The sequence below is a fragment of the Megalobrama amblycephala genome, linkage group LG14 (genome assembly GCF_018812025.1).
Source record: "Megalobrama amblycephala isolate DHTTF-2021 linkage group LG14, ASM1881202v1, whole genome shotgun sequence".
Lineage (NCBI taxonomy): Eukaryota > Metazoa > Chordata > Actinopteri > Cypriniformes > Xenocyprididae > Megalobrama > Megalobrama amblycephala.
Genome location: NC_063057.1, coordinates 18295883 through 18313259, shown reverse-complemented (window position 1 = coordinate 18313259; position 17377 = coordinate 18295883). Strand labels below are relative to the sequence as shown.

General features: G+C 36.7%; 1 protein-coding gene across 27 annotated transcripts in view; it reads right to left on the bottom strand.

Annotated features, from left to right (window-relative positions):
* The window catches only part of nav3 (neuron navigator 3), a 387003-nt gene that overhangs the window by 21101 nt on the left and 348525 nt on the right, over positions 1–17377 (bottom strand). For 11 of the 27 annotated variants that reach the window (XM_048155140.1, XM_048155118.1, XM_048155129.1 and 8 more), the window contains 12 exons: positions 16180–16331; positions 14319–14507; positions 14116–14168; positions 13091–13111; positions 12705–12728; positions 12072–12095; positions 11771–11848; positions 6477–6560; positions 5539–5650; positions 4177–4203; positions 3915–4039; positions 3123–3143 (listed from right to left, as the gene is read on the bottom strand). In XM_048155140.1, the coding sequence (XP_048011097.1) occupies positions 3123–3143; positions 3915–4039; positions 4177–4203; positions 5539–5650; positions 6477–6560; positions 11771–11848; positions 12072–12095; positions 12705–12728; positions 13091–13111; positions 14116–14168; positions 14319–14507; positions 16180–16331 (910 nt within the window). The remainder of the gene's footprint in view (positions 1–3122; positions 3144–3914; positions 4040–4176; positions 4204–5538; positions 5651–6476; positions 6561–11770; positions 11849–12071; positions 12096–12704; positions 12729–13090; positions 13112–14115; positions 14169–14318; positions 14508–16179; positions 16332–17377) is intronic. The other 16 variants (XM_048155128.1, XM_048155131.1, XM_048155136.1 and 13 more) reach the window with 8 other exon arrangements.

Below are 17377 nucleotides of genomic sequence, written 5' to 3'. Positions count from 1 at the left end.
GAAAGCCACACACCTATATAAGACCTTACAGCTCACAGTGCATGTCAGAGCAAATGAGAATCATGAGGTCAAAGGAACTGCCTGAAGAGCTCAGAGACAGAATTGTGGCAAGGCACAGATCTGGCCAAGGTTACAAAAAAATTCTGCTGCACTTAAGGTTCCTAAGAGCACAGTGGCCTCCATAATCCTTAAATGGAAGACGATTGGGATGACCAGAACCCTTCCTAGAGCTGGCCGTCCGGCCAAACTGAGCTATCGGGGGAGAAGAGCCTTGGTGAGAGAGGTAAAGAAGAACCCAAAGATCACTGTGGCTGAGCTCCAGAGATGCAGTCGAGAGATGGGAGAAAGTTGTAGAAAGTCAACCATCACTGCAGCCCTCCGCCAGTCGGGGCTTTATGGCAGAGTGGCCCGACGGAAGCCTCTCCTCAGTGCAAGACACATGAAAGACCGCATGGAGTTTGCTAAGATGATGAGAAATAAGATTCTCTGGTCTGATGAGACCAAGATAGAACTTTTTGACCTTAATTCTAAGCAGTATGTGTGGAGAAAACCAGGCACTGCTCATCACCTGTCCAATACAGTCCCAACAGTGAAGCATGGTGGTGGCAGCATCATGCTGTGGGGGTGTTTTTCAGCTGCAGGGACAGGATGAATGGTTGCAATCGAGGGAAAGATGAATGCGGCCAAGTACAGGGATATCCTGGACGAAAACCTTCTCCAGAGTGCTCAGGACCTCAGACTGGGCCGAAGGTTTAACTTCCAACAAGACAATGACCCTAAGCACACAGCTAAAATAATGAAGGAGTGGCTTCACAACAACTCCGTGACTGTTCTTGAATGGCCCAGCCAGAGCCCTGACTTAAACCCAATTGAGCATCTCTGGAGAGACCTAAAAATGGCTGTCCACCAACGTTTACCATCCAACCTGACAGAACTGGAGAGGATCTGCAAGGAGGAATGGCAGAGGATCCCCAAATCCAGGTGTGAAAAACTTGTTGCATCTTTCCCAAAAAGACTCATGGCTGTATTAGATCAAAAGGGTGCTTCTACTAAATACTGAGCAAAGGGTCTGAATACTTAGGACCATGTTATATTTCAGTTTTTCTTTTTTAATAAATCTGCAAAAATGTCAACAATTCTGTGTTTTTCTGTCAATATGGAGTGCTGTGTGTACATTAATGAGGAAAAAAATGAACTTAAATGATTTTAGCAAATGGCTGCAATATAACAAAGAGTGAACAATTTAAGGGGGTCTGAATACTTTCCGTACACACTGTATATATATATAAATAATTTAACTATTTATTTAATATGTCGTGTACACAAGACAAAAAAAACAAAACAAAAAACAAGGAATCAAGGGACATAAGAAGTAGTGACAATGCGGGACTAGTATACTACATTTAATTTTAATTAATCTATATTTTAATATTTTTGTCAGAAAAAAAAGATATTTTTTATTAAACATTTCCATATATATATATATATATATATATATATATATATATATATATATATATATATGAAGAGTTTGTTTCCAAAACGCGATAAACGGCATTTTCAAAAAAATTGAGTTTCCGCTAAAATCAGTATTGTATCTGGTCGGTATTGAAAAGTCATTTATTAATTTTGCGCAAAATGCGATATCCGTCGTGTTATTCTGTCATGTTTTCTCCCTTTCTTTCCAAAACGCGACAAACGCCAGTCTCCTTTTTCTGCGGAACGCGATATATCTGCTCTCAACCAATCACAGCGCACCATTCCACGCACTGTAAACATTGAAGGCTTTTTTAAAAAGCCGTTTTTAATACCAATGTACTCGGCAAATGTGTTTATTTAACCGTGCGGTGGCGCCAGATGCTCTTTAATCAGTAGTAACAAATAATTTATAACATTAACAAGATGACCCATTGAATTCATTTTGGGAGCGATGGCTGAATGTATTTTTAGTAAAATGCCTGAATATAAAGATAAATATTGGCAAAGTTTAGACCCTGTCATATATGTGAATCAACTTACTTTGTTGTGTATTTTCAATTTGAAAAATTACTTTTATATTGATGGATTAATTGCATTTTGAAAAAAAAAGTGTCATGGATTTATTGCATTTTGGGGAAAAAATAATAGGTTTTTATAATAAACTTTTTAAAATCAAAATATAGATTTGAATTTTTAATGTTTTTATAACCAAAAGATGCTATGTGAAAGTCTGAAACAGGAAATAGTGTTTTTCATCTTGCTACTTTATTGGTAAAGAAAACACCTTTTTACTCAAATTAATCAAAATGGAGTTATTGCATTTTGGAACCAAACTCTTCACATATATATATATATATATATATATATATATATATATATATATATATATATATATATATATATATATATATATATATATATAAAATTATTTTTAAGAGAAGGCAAAACAAAACTGTCCTGAAAATCTCTCTCACAATGCATCCTTATTGTTGAGCCCTGCTATGAATGTACTATTTCAACCCTTGTCTCTCGCTTTCTTTTTCACTTGCTTTCTCGCTTTGTCCTTTAAGCAGCATTTCCAGACTGTCTGAATCCAGAGACCACACTGCCTCAAGTTATGCTGATGAATAATTAATAGGCGCATAAATAAAGAGGTGATTGGTATTTATGAGCTCGGTTTGAGCTCTGCTCTCATTACAAGAGTTCAGGGCAGCTCGAGGAGAAGTAGCCATAACTGCTGAACACGATGCCAATGTTATTTTTCAAACAGCTGTTTACCTCAAGTGCTCTTGACTTAATGCACACCCTAAATGAGAATGAACAACAGCCCGCTAGCGTTAGGAGATAATAAATCTGTGAAATAGCTGCCAGTGAACTAGAACAGCTGACAAGGAGTAAAACATGCACAATTGCATCTTAATAACATAAATATATCACCGGTAATGACTGCGACCTGAGCGAGAAGACGTTCTTAATTAGTGCATTCCTCAAAGAAGATATAAAGATATATATTTTTTTAAAAAGGTAAGAACTGAAGGGTGAGGAAGTTTAGGGGTTTGAAGGGCCACTGAGGGGAAAAATGGGACGAGCATGTCGGATCCTCCATACGGGCATGCAGGAGAGTTTGAGGGTGTTATAGTCACCTTGTGTCCTCTATCCTTTCCCTGGAGGTGTGGTGAGAAAGTGAAAGACAAAGAAAGTGTGAGAGAGGGCGTGAAAGAGGGCGAGACAGCCGGAAGGGGGTGAAATGACAGAAATGTTTGTGCTACGTGTTCTTGATGTTCCCAAAATGGAAACTGAGCGAGAGAGGATGCCACTACTAGAATGATGACTAAATAAATATCACTTTATTGTAGAAACATTTGAAAAAAACCTTGTAGAATATGATAAAGACACACTTTTCTATACTTTTGTTTCCTCTTACAAAGTTAGTACAGGTCACTTTTTTTTAGCATTAATTATTATTTCTATGCTAACAATGTGAAGGTCATGGGTTCGATTCCCAGGGAATGCAAAAACTGATCAAATGTAAATATGTACATTATAAATGTGTTCATTGCATTGTAATGCAAAAGTAAATGTAAAATATAATGAATTTGTAATAAACTAAAAATAAGATGTAATGTGAAGCCATTTATGCAGTATTTGGCCCAAAAAGTATTTGGATACTGAAATCACAATCGCCGCTTTCCCACCGTCAAGGTTCCAATTACAAATTGTTCTCGGCTCTATAAGCTCTTTAAACATTGACTGCAGTTGCCACTTAGATTGATATTTTGTTATCTAATGCAGTGATTCATTTATTTTTATATTTGTTCACAATGCCTCCTTGCTCTAACTTTTTTTCAAATGCTGTGCTCTTCACAGTTGTAGTCATCATTCTAAACGTGGACAAGCCTTACGGTGTGATAATGAAGCCTTGTGCAATGACTCACCCAGCTTTTCTTCTTTTTCTTCTTGTCTTCTGCATCTTTAGCGCTACCCATACTGGAATGGCTGGCTGCACTGTTAATACTGGACATACTTTCTGACGAATGCTGTCGACGGATCCTCAGGTCTGCTACACACACACACAAATGGTCAATGCATAACAAACGTTTGTGAGTTATAGTGGAACTTAAAATGGAAGTGAATAGGGACAATTTTAAAAGCAGAAAAGTGAAGCTTAATGTTAACCCAAAAATGAACTTTACTCACCCTCATGTCGTTCCAAACCCAGAAGTCCTTCGTTAATTTTCGGAAAACACAAATAAAGACATATTTGATGAAATCCAAGATTTTTTTTTTTTATCCCCCATAGAAAGCAACGTAATTACCACATTCAAGGTCCAGAAAAGTGGTAAAAATATTGTTAAAATAGTCAACGTGACTACAGTGGTTCAACCTTAACGTTATGAAGCAACAAGAATACTTTTTGTGCGCAAAAACAAAAAAAAAAACAATTCCGCAAATTTACACAGTTTACACAGAAAGTATTCTTGTCACTTAATAACATTAAGGTTGAACCACTGTAGTCACGTTGACTATTTCAACAATATTTTTACTACTTTTCTGGACCTTGAATGTGGTAATTACGTTGCTTTCTATGGGGGATAAAAAAAAAAACTCTCGGATTTCATCAAAAATATCTTAATTTGTGTTCCGAAGATGAACGAAGGTCTTACGGGTTTAGAACTACATGAGGGTGATTAAGTAATGACAGATATTTCATTTTTGGGTGAGTTAACCCATTAAAGCTTAGTAAAATCAAAGACTATAGAATAACACAAGACGTGTCACTCGTATTGTTTTGAATGGGAGAAAGTGTAACGCGCAATATGGCGGAATAAGTCCCGCCTTCTAAATAAGAGCCAATCGGTAAAGTCATCGCGTCACTGCAGCGGCGGTTAGAAGCTCCGGTTTCTATAGAACCGCGCGCCTCTGAAATGAGGCACAAGAGACGCGTGTTTAGGTATGCGCATGCACATTAGCTTGATCCAGCATAAAAATACAGTTTTTTTTGTCATGATTCGAGCGTTTGGAAAAAAAAAATTATGAGACAGTTGCTGTCAGATTTCATTGGTGATTTAAAATATGAAATTTAATCGAAAGCTTGGCAAACAGCTTTGGAGCTGCATGATGCCCAGGATGCCCGTGAGGCGTTTCAAAGATGGCCGCCGAGTGAAATGACTTGTCTTAAAGGGACTTTGGTAAAATGGCATATACCTTTTACACAGAATATGTTTGTAAGTGATTTTTTCAAACTTAAATCATGTAAAGAAAGAAAAAGGAAAGAAGGGACAAGTTGAAATGACATTTTCCAGTAATTGATTATACCACAAGTGCTGCTGATTAAGTTTAAAGGTGTGGTCACATTTAGTTAAAATGTTGGTCAATTTTAGTGAGCAAAAACATTACATCTTTTGCATAAATTCCTACTGAAATGACTGGATTTCACACGTGGAAATTCGCCAAACAATGGTAAATATGACTGCACCTTAACTTGAACCTGAATTACTCCTTTAATAACCGTGAAACAGAAAGTTATGACAGATTTTGAAGTATTTACACAAGCAGCACCTTTATGAACATGATCAGGGCCGTTGAGGGCCACTTGAATGGCCGTCTGAGCATCTGTGTTCTGAGCTTTCAATGCTTCAATGGTCTCTCTCAACTCTGCCAGCTCGGACTCCTACAACAAACACAGTTACATTGCTTATAAACACAACCGACTTCCCCTGATCACTTAGAAAAGTAAAAGCACACCTCCCCTCAACAAGCCACATGATTATGATTAATGTCTGTTGCTCAAATGGTGCAGGGCGAGTTGCGCTCCAAAGTTATACTCATACTTATGGTTAGAGGTTTGTTTAAATCCCAAACCCTAAATATGCACAATAATAATTGTGATGCTAGCAAACATTGCTTATTTAAATATCAAATCAGCATTACTTCAGAATCACTAGACAGGAAGTGAGCCACATGGCACTTTTGGATTTTGACCCTACACAAACTCTTTTGTAGGCAAAACGCAAGCTCCCTCTCGTACCACCAGCTGTCTTATTCCTCTATCAGACGTTTCCTGCCAAAAAAAGCACATGTGGAGATAAGCGCCCTGCTGAGCCGAGGAACTGAGCATGTGTTGCAGCCCCCTATACCATCGCAACACGGTCTCGCTGTAGATCCAGAGCTCAGGATTCTCACGCTTGCGATAGGGTTTCGCCTTTAATTGAAAGTCGGGCTGTCTTAACAAAGATGTCCCTCTGTAATCTCTGATGGTTTATTCAAGAGGGATTAACATGGGCAGGAACTCATTAAGTCAAGGAGGGTGCTTTGTGCAAATTAAGGGAGCAGTTTCACATTTTAACCTGAAGGTTACATTTACATGAAGACTGGATGGTTTTGTTGATGGGTGATTGGAAGAACTGCTCAGTCCAAATATAATAGAACATGTGCTATTAAATATCAATAAATACGAATAAGTTACTGTTCACATTTGTGTGTATGTCCTTTCCTACCTTTTGCTCCGCTGTCATTGTTAGACTCTGCAGGCGACAGGTCATGTTCGCCAGACTCTTCTCAAACGCCGCCACCAGGTGTGCCTGTCAAAACACACAGATAGATTTCAACACAGGGTTCTAATAAGATACTTTAGGTAATTGAGAAAAGAACTGCAAAATTAATCTTCTCTGGGTTCAAGGTTATCAAAGCTGAACATCTAGAGGTAGTTTACATTCTTGTGTGGTTAAGCTGTATTTTCAGCAGTCATTACTCTAGTCTTCAGTGTCACATGATCCTTCAGAAATCATTCTAATATGCTGATTTGCTGCTCCGAAAACATTTTGTATTATTATCAATGTTGAAAACTGTTGTGCTGCTTAATGTTCTTGGGTAAACCATCATACATTTTTTTTAGTATTCTTTGATGAATAGAATGTTAAAAAGAACACAATTTATTTTAAATATAAATCTTTTGTGACATTACAAATGTCTTTACTGTCACTTTAGATCAATTTAATGCATCCTTGCTGACACTTCATTCTAAACATACTAAACAACACAACACAAACCAATGAAGCCAATATTATGAATGCAGTGGGTGTAAAACAAATATACGAACACGGCGAGACCCACAGTGTAGATTTTCAGATCTGTTAAGTTTATCCTTCTGTATATAAAAACTTACAGCACACTCTGGGCATCTGAGTGGGAAAAACTATCATATATCTTTGTATCCGCCCAGTCTGAGCCTCTGGAGGATTCCTCCTGGGTAACTCTGATCTATACGGCACAAGCAAGCTGAAAAGTGCTGTGAACTCCTCAACAGTCGTCAAGGGCTTTGAAGCATGTTTCAGGTTTAAGCTACTGAGAAGGAGTTCAAAGGAAACACAATGTCTAAGGCTTGTCTGAACATAAGGCCCAGGGCTTTGGTGGAACAGCCATCTCTCCTGACCTCAGCAACACTAAAAAGATGTCTGATGTAAGTGAATGCTAAGGAGAACACGTCGGAAGTAACTATAGAATTACAATAGAAATGACCCAGTTTGGCATTTGACTCATGGTGTTCTAAAAAACTAAGGCACAAAAACAAAATAAAACAAAACAAAACAAAGTTTTGTTGGTGTATAAGGAGTGACAAGGTTACAAAGATATGCAAGGTCTCAAAAAATATTGACAATGTGTTATTTTGATGTGCAATTTCAGTTTAAGTGTAATGTGTAATGTGTGTAATGTAAATAACTTCAGTGTAATGTGATCATCGTGGATTATTATGTGTAAAATTGTAAAAATATTCATTCATGCATGATGGCGATTTAAACCCAATTCACTTCAATAAAGATAACTATACATGCTATTCTTGTCATGAGCATCAAGGTGTGGGGGCGCTGCGGTGCAAATTCCACTCATGTTTAATACATGTTAACTCGAACAGCAAAGGAAACTGACCCCAGGCCTGTGTTAAGGTAAGGCATGTTATTCGCAATTATGTGTTATGGCTGGGTTGTTATAGGTCTGTGTGACTCTCGATGTCTTAGGCCTAATTGAACGGAGGAATTTTGGTATTCTTCTGTAGCCTGACGAGTAACTTTAACCGTTGTTCAGTTCATGTGAACTCAAAGACAGCCTGATGCTTTTTTATAGACTATATGTGGGTGGCTGTTTGTTGTTTCATCTATCAATTTGTGTCGATAAAGTATAATAGGGTAAATCCTGTATAGTGATTGATCCTATATAGTGCTTGTGTATACACTCATAGCTGTTATGTATCTTCGTAAGTCATTGTAGGTCCCCACCCCCAAATGTTAAAAAAATAAAAAATAAAGTCCATGGTATAGTTCAAACACTGGTCTGTAGCATATATATGCTAGACAGAATTGGCCCTAATACAGAGCCCTGAGGGACACCCCGATGAATTAATGTCGGTTTCGGATTCATTTTCCCCCAAACATACATACTGGAAATGATCAGTGAAATAAGATTTAAACCACTCAAACACAACACCAGAGATGCCTAACCACCCACATATCTTTTCAAGAAGGTTGGTATGGCATATTGTGTCAAAAGCAGCACTAATATCTAAGAAAACTAAAATGCTACAAGCATCCGTATCAGTAGAAGTGAGAAAGTCATTTGTGACCCAGACAAGAGCAGTCTCAGGGCTGTGTCCTGATTTAAATGCAGACTGAAACAGTTCGAATAGATTATTTGTGGAAATACATTTTTGTAACTGACCAACAACCTGTTCGAGGACCTTAACCAGAAATTTAGACCTTAACCTTATTTAGTTGGAAATAAGATAAAATAAAAACATTTTAAATTATTATTTAAATAATATTTAAATAAGTTATAAAGATATGAATTAAAAATATTTTAAATAGCACTGTGTTTTATAATAGCGGTGTATTCAAAAGGTTCTTGGTATATACTATTTAAAATGCCTGCCAGGAAGTGAAGCCAAGCGAATACTGAGAGGCACAATGCCAAATGCTTGAGTGACTCTAATGGGAGAGCGCCTCTATAAACACAATTTTACGACATGCACTGCCCTGACCTGTTTGTCCATCCATTTATATTCCTTCAACAATCTGTCCACACTGAGTCCCTCAGCCCAGTCAAGCACACCTGAAACGGGCTGCATTTCCACGAACCATACACAAAGGTGCCTGACACATGAATCCCACCAAACAAACTCTCACCTATTCAAATCTCTCGGTGGGCATTTTAACATTAAAGTTATTTTAAACTATGATATGGATACAAATGAAAGCCACATAGTAGTAGTTTAAGCAACATAAAACCACATATATAAAGCTAAATCTCATGTTATCGCCTGTTTTGCTGCTGTAATGACAATATCTGAGCAAAATGGTCTTGGCTCTTCAACCTTTCTTTACCCGGATAATGGTTCAGCTGTGGCCAAAAGAGTGAACTAGCTAAAGCAGTACCCATGTTAACCACAGCCATCCTTAAGCTCTCTCACACCTTAATACAAAACTCCACAGATTCTAATACAAATGCACATGAAACTGAGGGATTATCCAATGGTTGGGTGGGAAGATTTGGATGGAAGAACAAGAGAATCTTTGAGGGTTCATACCCACATTTGGATACTTAACCTACACTTAAATGCAAATTATGGACTTTTTGATTGTAATTGTAAGTTCAGACTGGTGTCAAATGTTTTGCTTCAAAATACTTGTGCTAATTTTAAAATAAATGTCACTTGGTTTGACATTGTGATACTGGTTTAATGCAACAGCATTCAGACATTTGCCGTAAGTGGGTCCAGATATCAGGACATTTTTTCAGGAAGTGCAATTTAATCTTCATATGATATAGTTTCTGTGTTGTTAATTCATAATTTTATTATGTTGCTGTATAGCATCAGAATTCAACAGAAGCAAAGATGTTCTCTTGCATCCCTGAATACTGAACACCAACTTTCAAAAGTTGTTCTGACACTGAGAAGTTCAAAAACCTCCAGCTGGGAGCAGACATTTCAATCCACTCAACTATTGTACAACTTGAATAGATTTAGTTCGCAGCCGTTCTCCCATACACGAATCCTGTCAAACACAAATCACAGAGGAGGTCGAGTGAAGAGACAGGAACTGTCTCATGCTCTGTCACACTTCTCACTAAACTGTCAGAGAGCAAAGCCCTTCATCACACCTGCCCTCATCACTCCTGAGACAGAAAAATGAATAGATCTCAGCCTGGTCCAAACTCTTGCAGTGCCTTCACACAGAAATCTAATGTGACACTGAAACAGTGTGGCCTAGTTTGACAATGCAGGGACACAAACTAAAACGTCTCCTCGGAATACCACAGTCAAAAATTAAACGTCTGCGATTCTGAGCTGCTTTCAATGCGCAACTCACATTATGACAATGCAAATTCCCAAACATGCTGACTGTTAATAGTTTATCTTTAGAAGCCACTGCTGTGCATTTTACAAGATTTTCCTGATATAAAGTTTTATTATATTTATTACTGTCAGACGACTTTTTAAGACAATGTCAGCATGTGAAAATAATTTATATCTCATCCGGAGCGCGCACACGCTTATCTCAGACAGCGCGCAATACCGAGTTCTCTTTCAAGTCTTGCACTTTTTGTGTCAACATGCTCATTTTGGCGAGTATCCTAGCAATAGTAAGTTATGTCTTAAGTTAACAGTCGTGGATCGTGCATTATGTCTTAAAGGGAAAGAACTGCTACCTGTGTTTTTAATGTTAATCAAACAAAAATGACAAAGAAATCACTCACTGCTCTTGACTGAATAAGTTTGTAACTGAATTTTTTTTATTTTTTTTTATTTAATTTATACAGTGAAGATAATATGCAGTGTTATTTTATATTTAAGTACTTTATTCATTTTCTGTACCTGAAAACCTCTGTTAGATACCTGAAAAACCTGAAAAGCACTGTTTTTTTGCTCTTATTTTCTTTATTTTTATTTGAGAGTAGTCCAGTTTTCCCTGAATATAGCACATACCAAACCGTACCGAAACCGTGACCCTAAAACTGTGATACAAACCGAATATATATATATATATATATATATATATATATATATATATATATATATATATATATCTAAATATACAAACTGAACTGTGAGTAATGTGAACCGTTGCACCCCTAATATATATATATATATATATATATATATATATATATACGGTTCACATTACTCACAGTTTTGTTTGTATATATATATATATATACACACACAAACCAAATTGTGAGTAATGTGAACCGTTGCACCCCTAATATATATACACACACATTTTTGATATTTTTTATATACTTTTACTAGTGGGTGCAGGACACTATAGTTCATTTATGTAAGTGAGAATAGCAAAATAAAGTAAACTGTGACATATTATTCCCAAAAAGTATTCATACAGTGGACTACCAGTAAAACTGATACAAATTTGGAACCAAAAATTATTCAGACACTTTGACCTGACCATGTTTTGCTAAAGTGTTATCTGACATAATTATGATGATTTTGTTCTGACACAGTTTAACTCTGAGATCTTGTCATTTTTATTACCATTGTTTTAAACTATAGTGAATAAACTGTATTAACGAATGAAATGTTCAAGGTGTCTGAATAAATTTTGGTTTGACTGTATATATATTCAAATTTCAAAATAAATATTTTTAAATCTTCTTGGACCTTGGAATTACTCATAATTTTACTGCAGCACAGGCATTATTATGTATTCTAAATTTAAAACACTAGATGAGATGTATTTTGATGCCTTTTGACTGCTTTTCTTTGTTTCATCATCTAACTCACATTGGCTGCCAGCTGAGAGGTCAGGGTTGCCACTTTCTCCTGAGAAGCGTCCAGCTCTCTTCGCAGTTTTCTGATTTGCTGCAGGAAAAGAAGTGGTTTCTCATTACAAACTTCAATGAGCTGTGCACTCAAGCAATGGAGAATAAACTGCTTTCATTTTCTTTGCTTAACTGTAACAAAAGAACCTAGATATCAATCAGTGGCCTCAGGTAAGCACTCTGACATGTAAGACTTTGAAGTACTTTTCAGTGCTTTCTCTTGTATTGTACTAGAAGAGAGTGTGTGTAAAATGGGAAATTACCGTTGTATTTTGGACTGTTTGGCCCTTGATTGAGAAAAGAAAATACAATTAACTCTATGTTGCATGTTCGTACAAAATGCAGGTATAACCAAGAAACAGGAATACATTCGTTTTTAGTAGTTACAGGAAAAGGTTAGCTGTTCGTTACACGTTAAGCATTACATGACACAGCATATATAAAGGTTTGCAGTCTTGGACAAATATGACAACAGGAGAGAGAATATTAATGGCACACAAACACAAAAGAAAGTGAAATCAAAGGAAAATCAGTGATCAAACGAACAAGAGTCCAAATCAAAGTGAACCTGAGAAATTATGGATGTGTATGTTAAAGATGTTTGTCCATGACTGTGTGTGAGCTATGAATAAAAGTGAATTATGTATTTTGATAGAAGAGTGTCTCATAAAATAATGCAACATAGGGTTAAATTTCCATTTTTGAAAACACTGTAGACTTGGCTTAAGAGTAGGTACATATATTGGTAAATTATAAGGTAAATGTATTGGTTTGGTTATTCGATTCAATGAACCAACTGATGTTGGACTTTGTGAAAGTATATCACTGTTTGACCTTTTATTGCTTTTACATGTTACCAATATCACAAATATAACTAGGAAACAAGATATTCTTACCTCAGAGTGGGCCTTCTCCTCCGTCTGTGGGAGAAAACAACAGTTAAAGGAAAATGAAAATGACCCAAATACAATACTGTATATTACCAACATCCCAATAGCATTTTTTGCACACATAACAAACTACAATCAGTGTTTCCTATTAGATCCAATAAGAAGAAAGAATTAAGAAGCCAAAATCCACACCAGCTCTTTGCAAACACTTAAAGGTAAATCACAAAGCCATACAAAATAACTAATGATCAGGATTTTGCCATTTGGATCAGATTTATGGTTACCCGTTAGTAGCAGCTGATTTTAAGCAAAACGTTAGACTGTTAGGGTTTGCATGTATTAAAACATATGAAGGTGAATACAAGCAGGCTTTCTGTATAACAAATTATTACCTTGTCTAAAAAGGCCAGCACCTGAAAGTGAGAAAATGTGTGTTCAAATAGTGGCAAAGTCACAACACTGAGCCACCTTAAGCCTCTGAGATGGGTCAACTACCGCTATAAATCTCGTCATTAGTCTTTATTCATAGCCTTAGTGAATAGTGGAGGTTAAGTATTCAACTTTGATGACTTCTCAAAGAAATTACTCTTTAAAGTTATTAGTTTGTCAAGCTCAGGCAAATGGAAACAACATGTATGAAGTTACGGTTATTCAGAGACTAGCAGTGAATTTACTATGATCTAAAAAGACTTTTAATACAGAAAGCAAGACTCAAGCAAGGAATATAATGTGTATCTATTATATTTTGAAAGAAAACCCAGCTCTAAAATGGAAACAAAAAAAAGAATAAATATGAAAATATCAAATATAAAAATAAAAATGCAAAATGTGAGCACAAATTAGTTCAAATAAATAACTGTAAAATAAAAATAAAATATACTCATAGCGTACAACGGGGCTAAAGGCACACCATAAGGAAAATCTGCTTTTTACTAACTAGTTTCTGTTGGAAAACTGTTGATTTAATTAACTTGAACGGAAATATAAATCATTAATAAGATGTTTGTCTCAAAATATATTTGGTAATTTGAATGATTTGCATTTGCTTCATAAATCTATAACTTAAGAAAAAACATATATTAGATCTCAACTTAGTGCAGAATAGTTTTAGAATCGACTTTGCGTTGATGAGCAAAATTTCACTTGCATAGTGAAACGCAGATGCTTAACTGCTACGGTGAGTTTTTGTACCATCTAGTGGTTTCGAGATAAATGAAATCGAAATAAAATCTGTGCCTTTAGCACTGCTGTACGCTATATACTGTATACAGTAAGTACTATTGATTTATTTGTGTAAAACTTTTTTAAATGAAGAAAAACAACACTGAGTGCAAGACTTGCTATTTCTTTTGCAAAATTGAAATCTGACTGATTAGTCAATCACAACTTTCTGTAGGAAGACTATAGCGTCACTCACCGCAGAATATAAAGATGATGTGCTCGAGACCAAAGACAGAGAAGAACCATGAACTGTAGACAGAGCAGAAACAAAACGGTAAAAAAAAAATTATTTGTTTTTAATGCATAAATACAGGTACATGCGTAAATAGAAAAGGTATATCAATGGTACAGATGTAAATAAATAAATGAATTCTGCAACTAATTAACCGCAATACTAACCTTCATCAGTGCTGTCTCGGAAGGAGCCGGACCGGCTCATCCCGCGTGGCCGTTCCTCCAGCGAGGTGGCACTGCCGCCCAAAGTGTGTCCCTCCCCATACAGCTCGAACGAGTCCTGTGCTGGAATACTGTTGGAGCGGCTCATACTGGTGCTGGGAAGATTAAACTGTGACATACTGGTGGGACTCACTGCAACACAAATGTCAGGATGTCACAAAATTATAATTGATCTCAAAATCTGTTTATGGTATAATGAAAAATTGTACTGTAAAGTATAAATCAGATATGATATACAGTGCCCTCAACAATTATTGGCACCCTTAGTAATTATGAGCAAAAGCAGCTGTGAAAATAAATCTGCATTGTTTATCATTTTGAATTCAAAAAATTATAACCTTTCATTTAAGGAAAATAACTGAAAGTGGGGGGAAACTCACATTATGAAATAAATCTTTTTCTCCAAAACACGTTGACCACAATTATTGGCACCCTTTTATTCAATTCTTTTTGCAACCTCCTTTTGCCAAGATAACAGCTCTGAGTCTTCACCTATAATGCCTGATGAGTTTGGAGAACACCTGACAAAAGATCAGAGACCATTCCTTCATACAGAATCTCTCCAGATCCTTCAGATTCCAGCTCCATGCTGGTGCTTCTTCTCTTCAGTTCACTCCACTCATTCTCTTTAGGGTTCAGGTCAGGGGACTGGTATGGCCATGGCAGAAGCTTCATTCTGTGCTCAGTGACCCATTTTTGTGTTGGATTTGATGTTTGTTTTCCTGATGGAAGATCCAACCAGAGCCCATTATTGGATTTCTAGCAGAAGCGGTCAGGTTTTGATTTTTTATATGTTGGTATTTGATAGAATCTGAACAAGATGTCCATGACCTCTAGCAGAAAAATAGGCCCACAACATTAAAGATCCAGCAGTATATTTAACCGTGGGCATGGGGTACTTTTTATCCATGTGTGCACCAAACCCATCTGGTGGGTTTGCTGCCAAAAAGCTCTTTTTTTAGTTTCATCTGACCATAGAAGCTGGTCCTGTTTGAAGTTCCAGTCTTGTCTGACAACTGAATATGCTAGAGATTGTTTCTGGATGATTGTTTCTTGAAAGCCTCCCGAACATCTTGTGGGGATGTAGGTGTTGTTTGATAATTTTTTTAGGCTTTCTGAGACTCAAGACTCAACTAATCTCTGCAATTCTTCAGCTGTGATCCTTGGAGAGTCTTTGGCCACTCAAACTCTCCTCCTCACCGCACATTAGGACGATTTAGACACACGTCCTCTTCCAGGCAGATTTGTAACATGTTTAGTTGATTGGAACTTCTTAATTATTGCCCTGATAGTGGAAATGGGGATTTTCAATGTTTTAGGTATTTTCTTACAGCCACTTTCTATTTTGTGAAGCTCAACAATCTTCTGCTGCACATCAGAACTATATTCTTTGGTTTTACTCATTGTGATGAATGATTACAGGAATTTGGCATTTGTGTTTCCTCATGTTTATATTCCTGTCGAACAGGAAGTCATAGCTGGACAATTTCATGCTCCTAGTCACCCTGGTATGCTAAAAAAAATGTAAATATGAATGGGAATATACTTCAGAGATATTTTACTCATAAGAATTTCTAGGGGTGCCAATAATTGTGGCCAACATGTATTGGAGAAAAACATTTATTTCATAATGTGAGTTTCCCCTCACTTTCAACTGTTTTCCTTCAATGAAAGGTTAGAATTTTGTGATTTTTTTGAATGAAAGATCAAAAGGATAAACAATGCAGATTTATTTTCACATCCACCTTTGCTCATATTTACTAAGGGTGTCAATAATTGTGGAGGGCACTGTATGTTTACATACACAAGTTTGAGTAGTGGTATTTTCCAGCGCCGGTGCTGGTTGTGCCCGGTGGTGAAAGTGGACTTCCTGTGTCCTGCAGACCTCCAGTGGAATGAGAACGCAACCATTCCTTTCCTTCCTCATGTGATGTCTGCCTGGAGGATGGAGGGTACCTGATTGGAGGAAAATGGACTGTTTTAGCCATTCTACAAGGTAATATATTCCCAAAATGCAGTGTGTCCCCCCCAAAAAAATTTTTTTTGGAAAATAATTGCAACTGTTGAGTCTATTAAACTAAAAGCACTAAATCTCCAGCTGTGATAGGGCGTAAAAAAATGATTTATACAATAAATCTTGATGATAATAACTGCCCACACAGTCTTGCATCCATTATTCTGCAGTAATAGCTTTAGGCAGTGGGCAGACTTAGCATGCTTCAAAGACAGTTTCCATAAAACTAATGGAGATCACGTGGATCTGCTTGACTGGACTATCTTCAGTGCACACATCACTGCTGACCCGGGCCTTCAGTATTGAAATATCATATTGTGACCTGGATGATTTGCTCACATTGCGATTTAACTGTAAATAGAAGGTCACAAGCATGTAGCATTTCTGCAGTTTATCTTTTACCATAACTGCAGAGTGGTTTGGACACAACAATCTGATTTCATTTAAATGCTGCGCTTATCTCTGTGAATATTTAATTGCTTCTTAAGAGCATTATGTTGCTGTTTCTGTGGTTGTCTCTTGCTAAATGTGTTAATAAATGGAAAACTGGTGAGTCACACAGCTTGACAGCCACTGCGGATATGTAAAACATTTTGCCAACAACTACCAGTACTGTGGGTTGTTGTCAGCATGTTGCCGAAGTGTCTAATTGTTCAAAAACACAGTAAAACAGTAGTATTGAAAAATATCATTACAATTTAAAATAATTGTATTCTATCTTTAAATATTGTAAAATGTAATTGATTTCTGCGATGGCAAAGTATTACTCTAGCCTTCAGTGTCACGTGATCTTTCAGAAATCAGTTTTGATCAGTTTAATGCATTCTTGCTGAATGGTAGAGCAAGTCTACAGGTTTTCTTCGCTTGTTTTCGAAATGCAATTCGCATACCTCTAATCAAAAAGCCACATGATATCATTTATGTCTGTAGCACAAACTGTACAAGATGATGTGCCAGTGTTTAGTATTTAGGGTTAGGGGCTTCAATC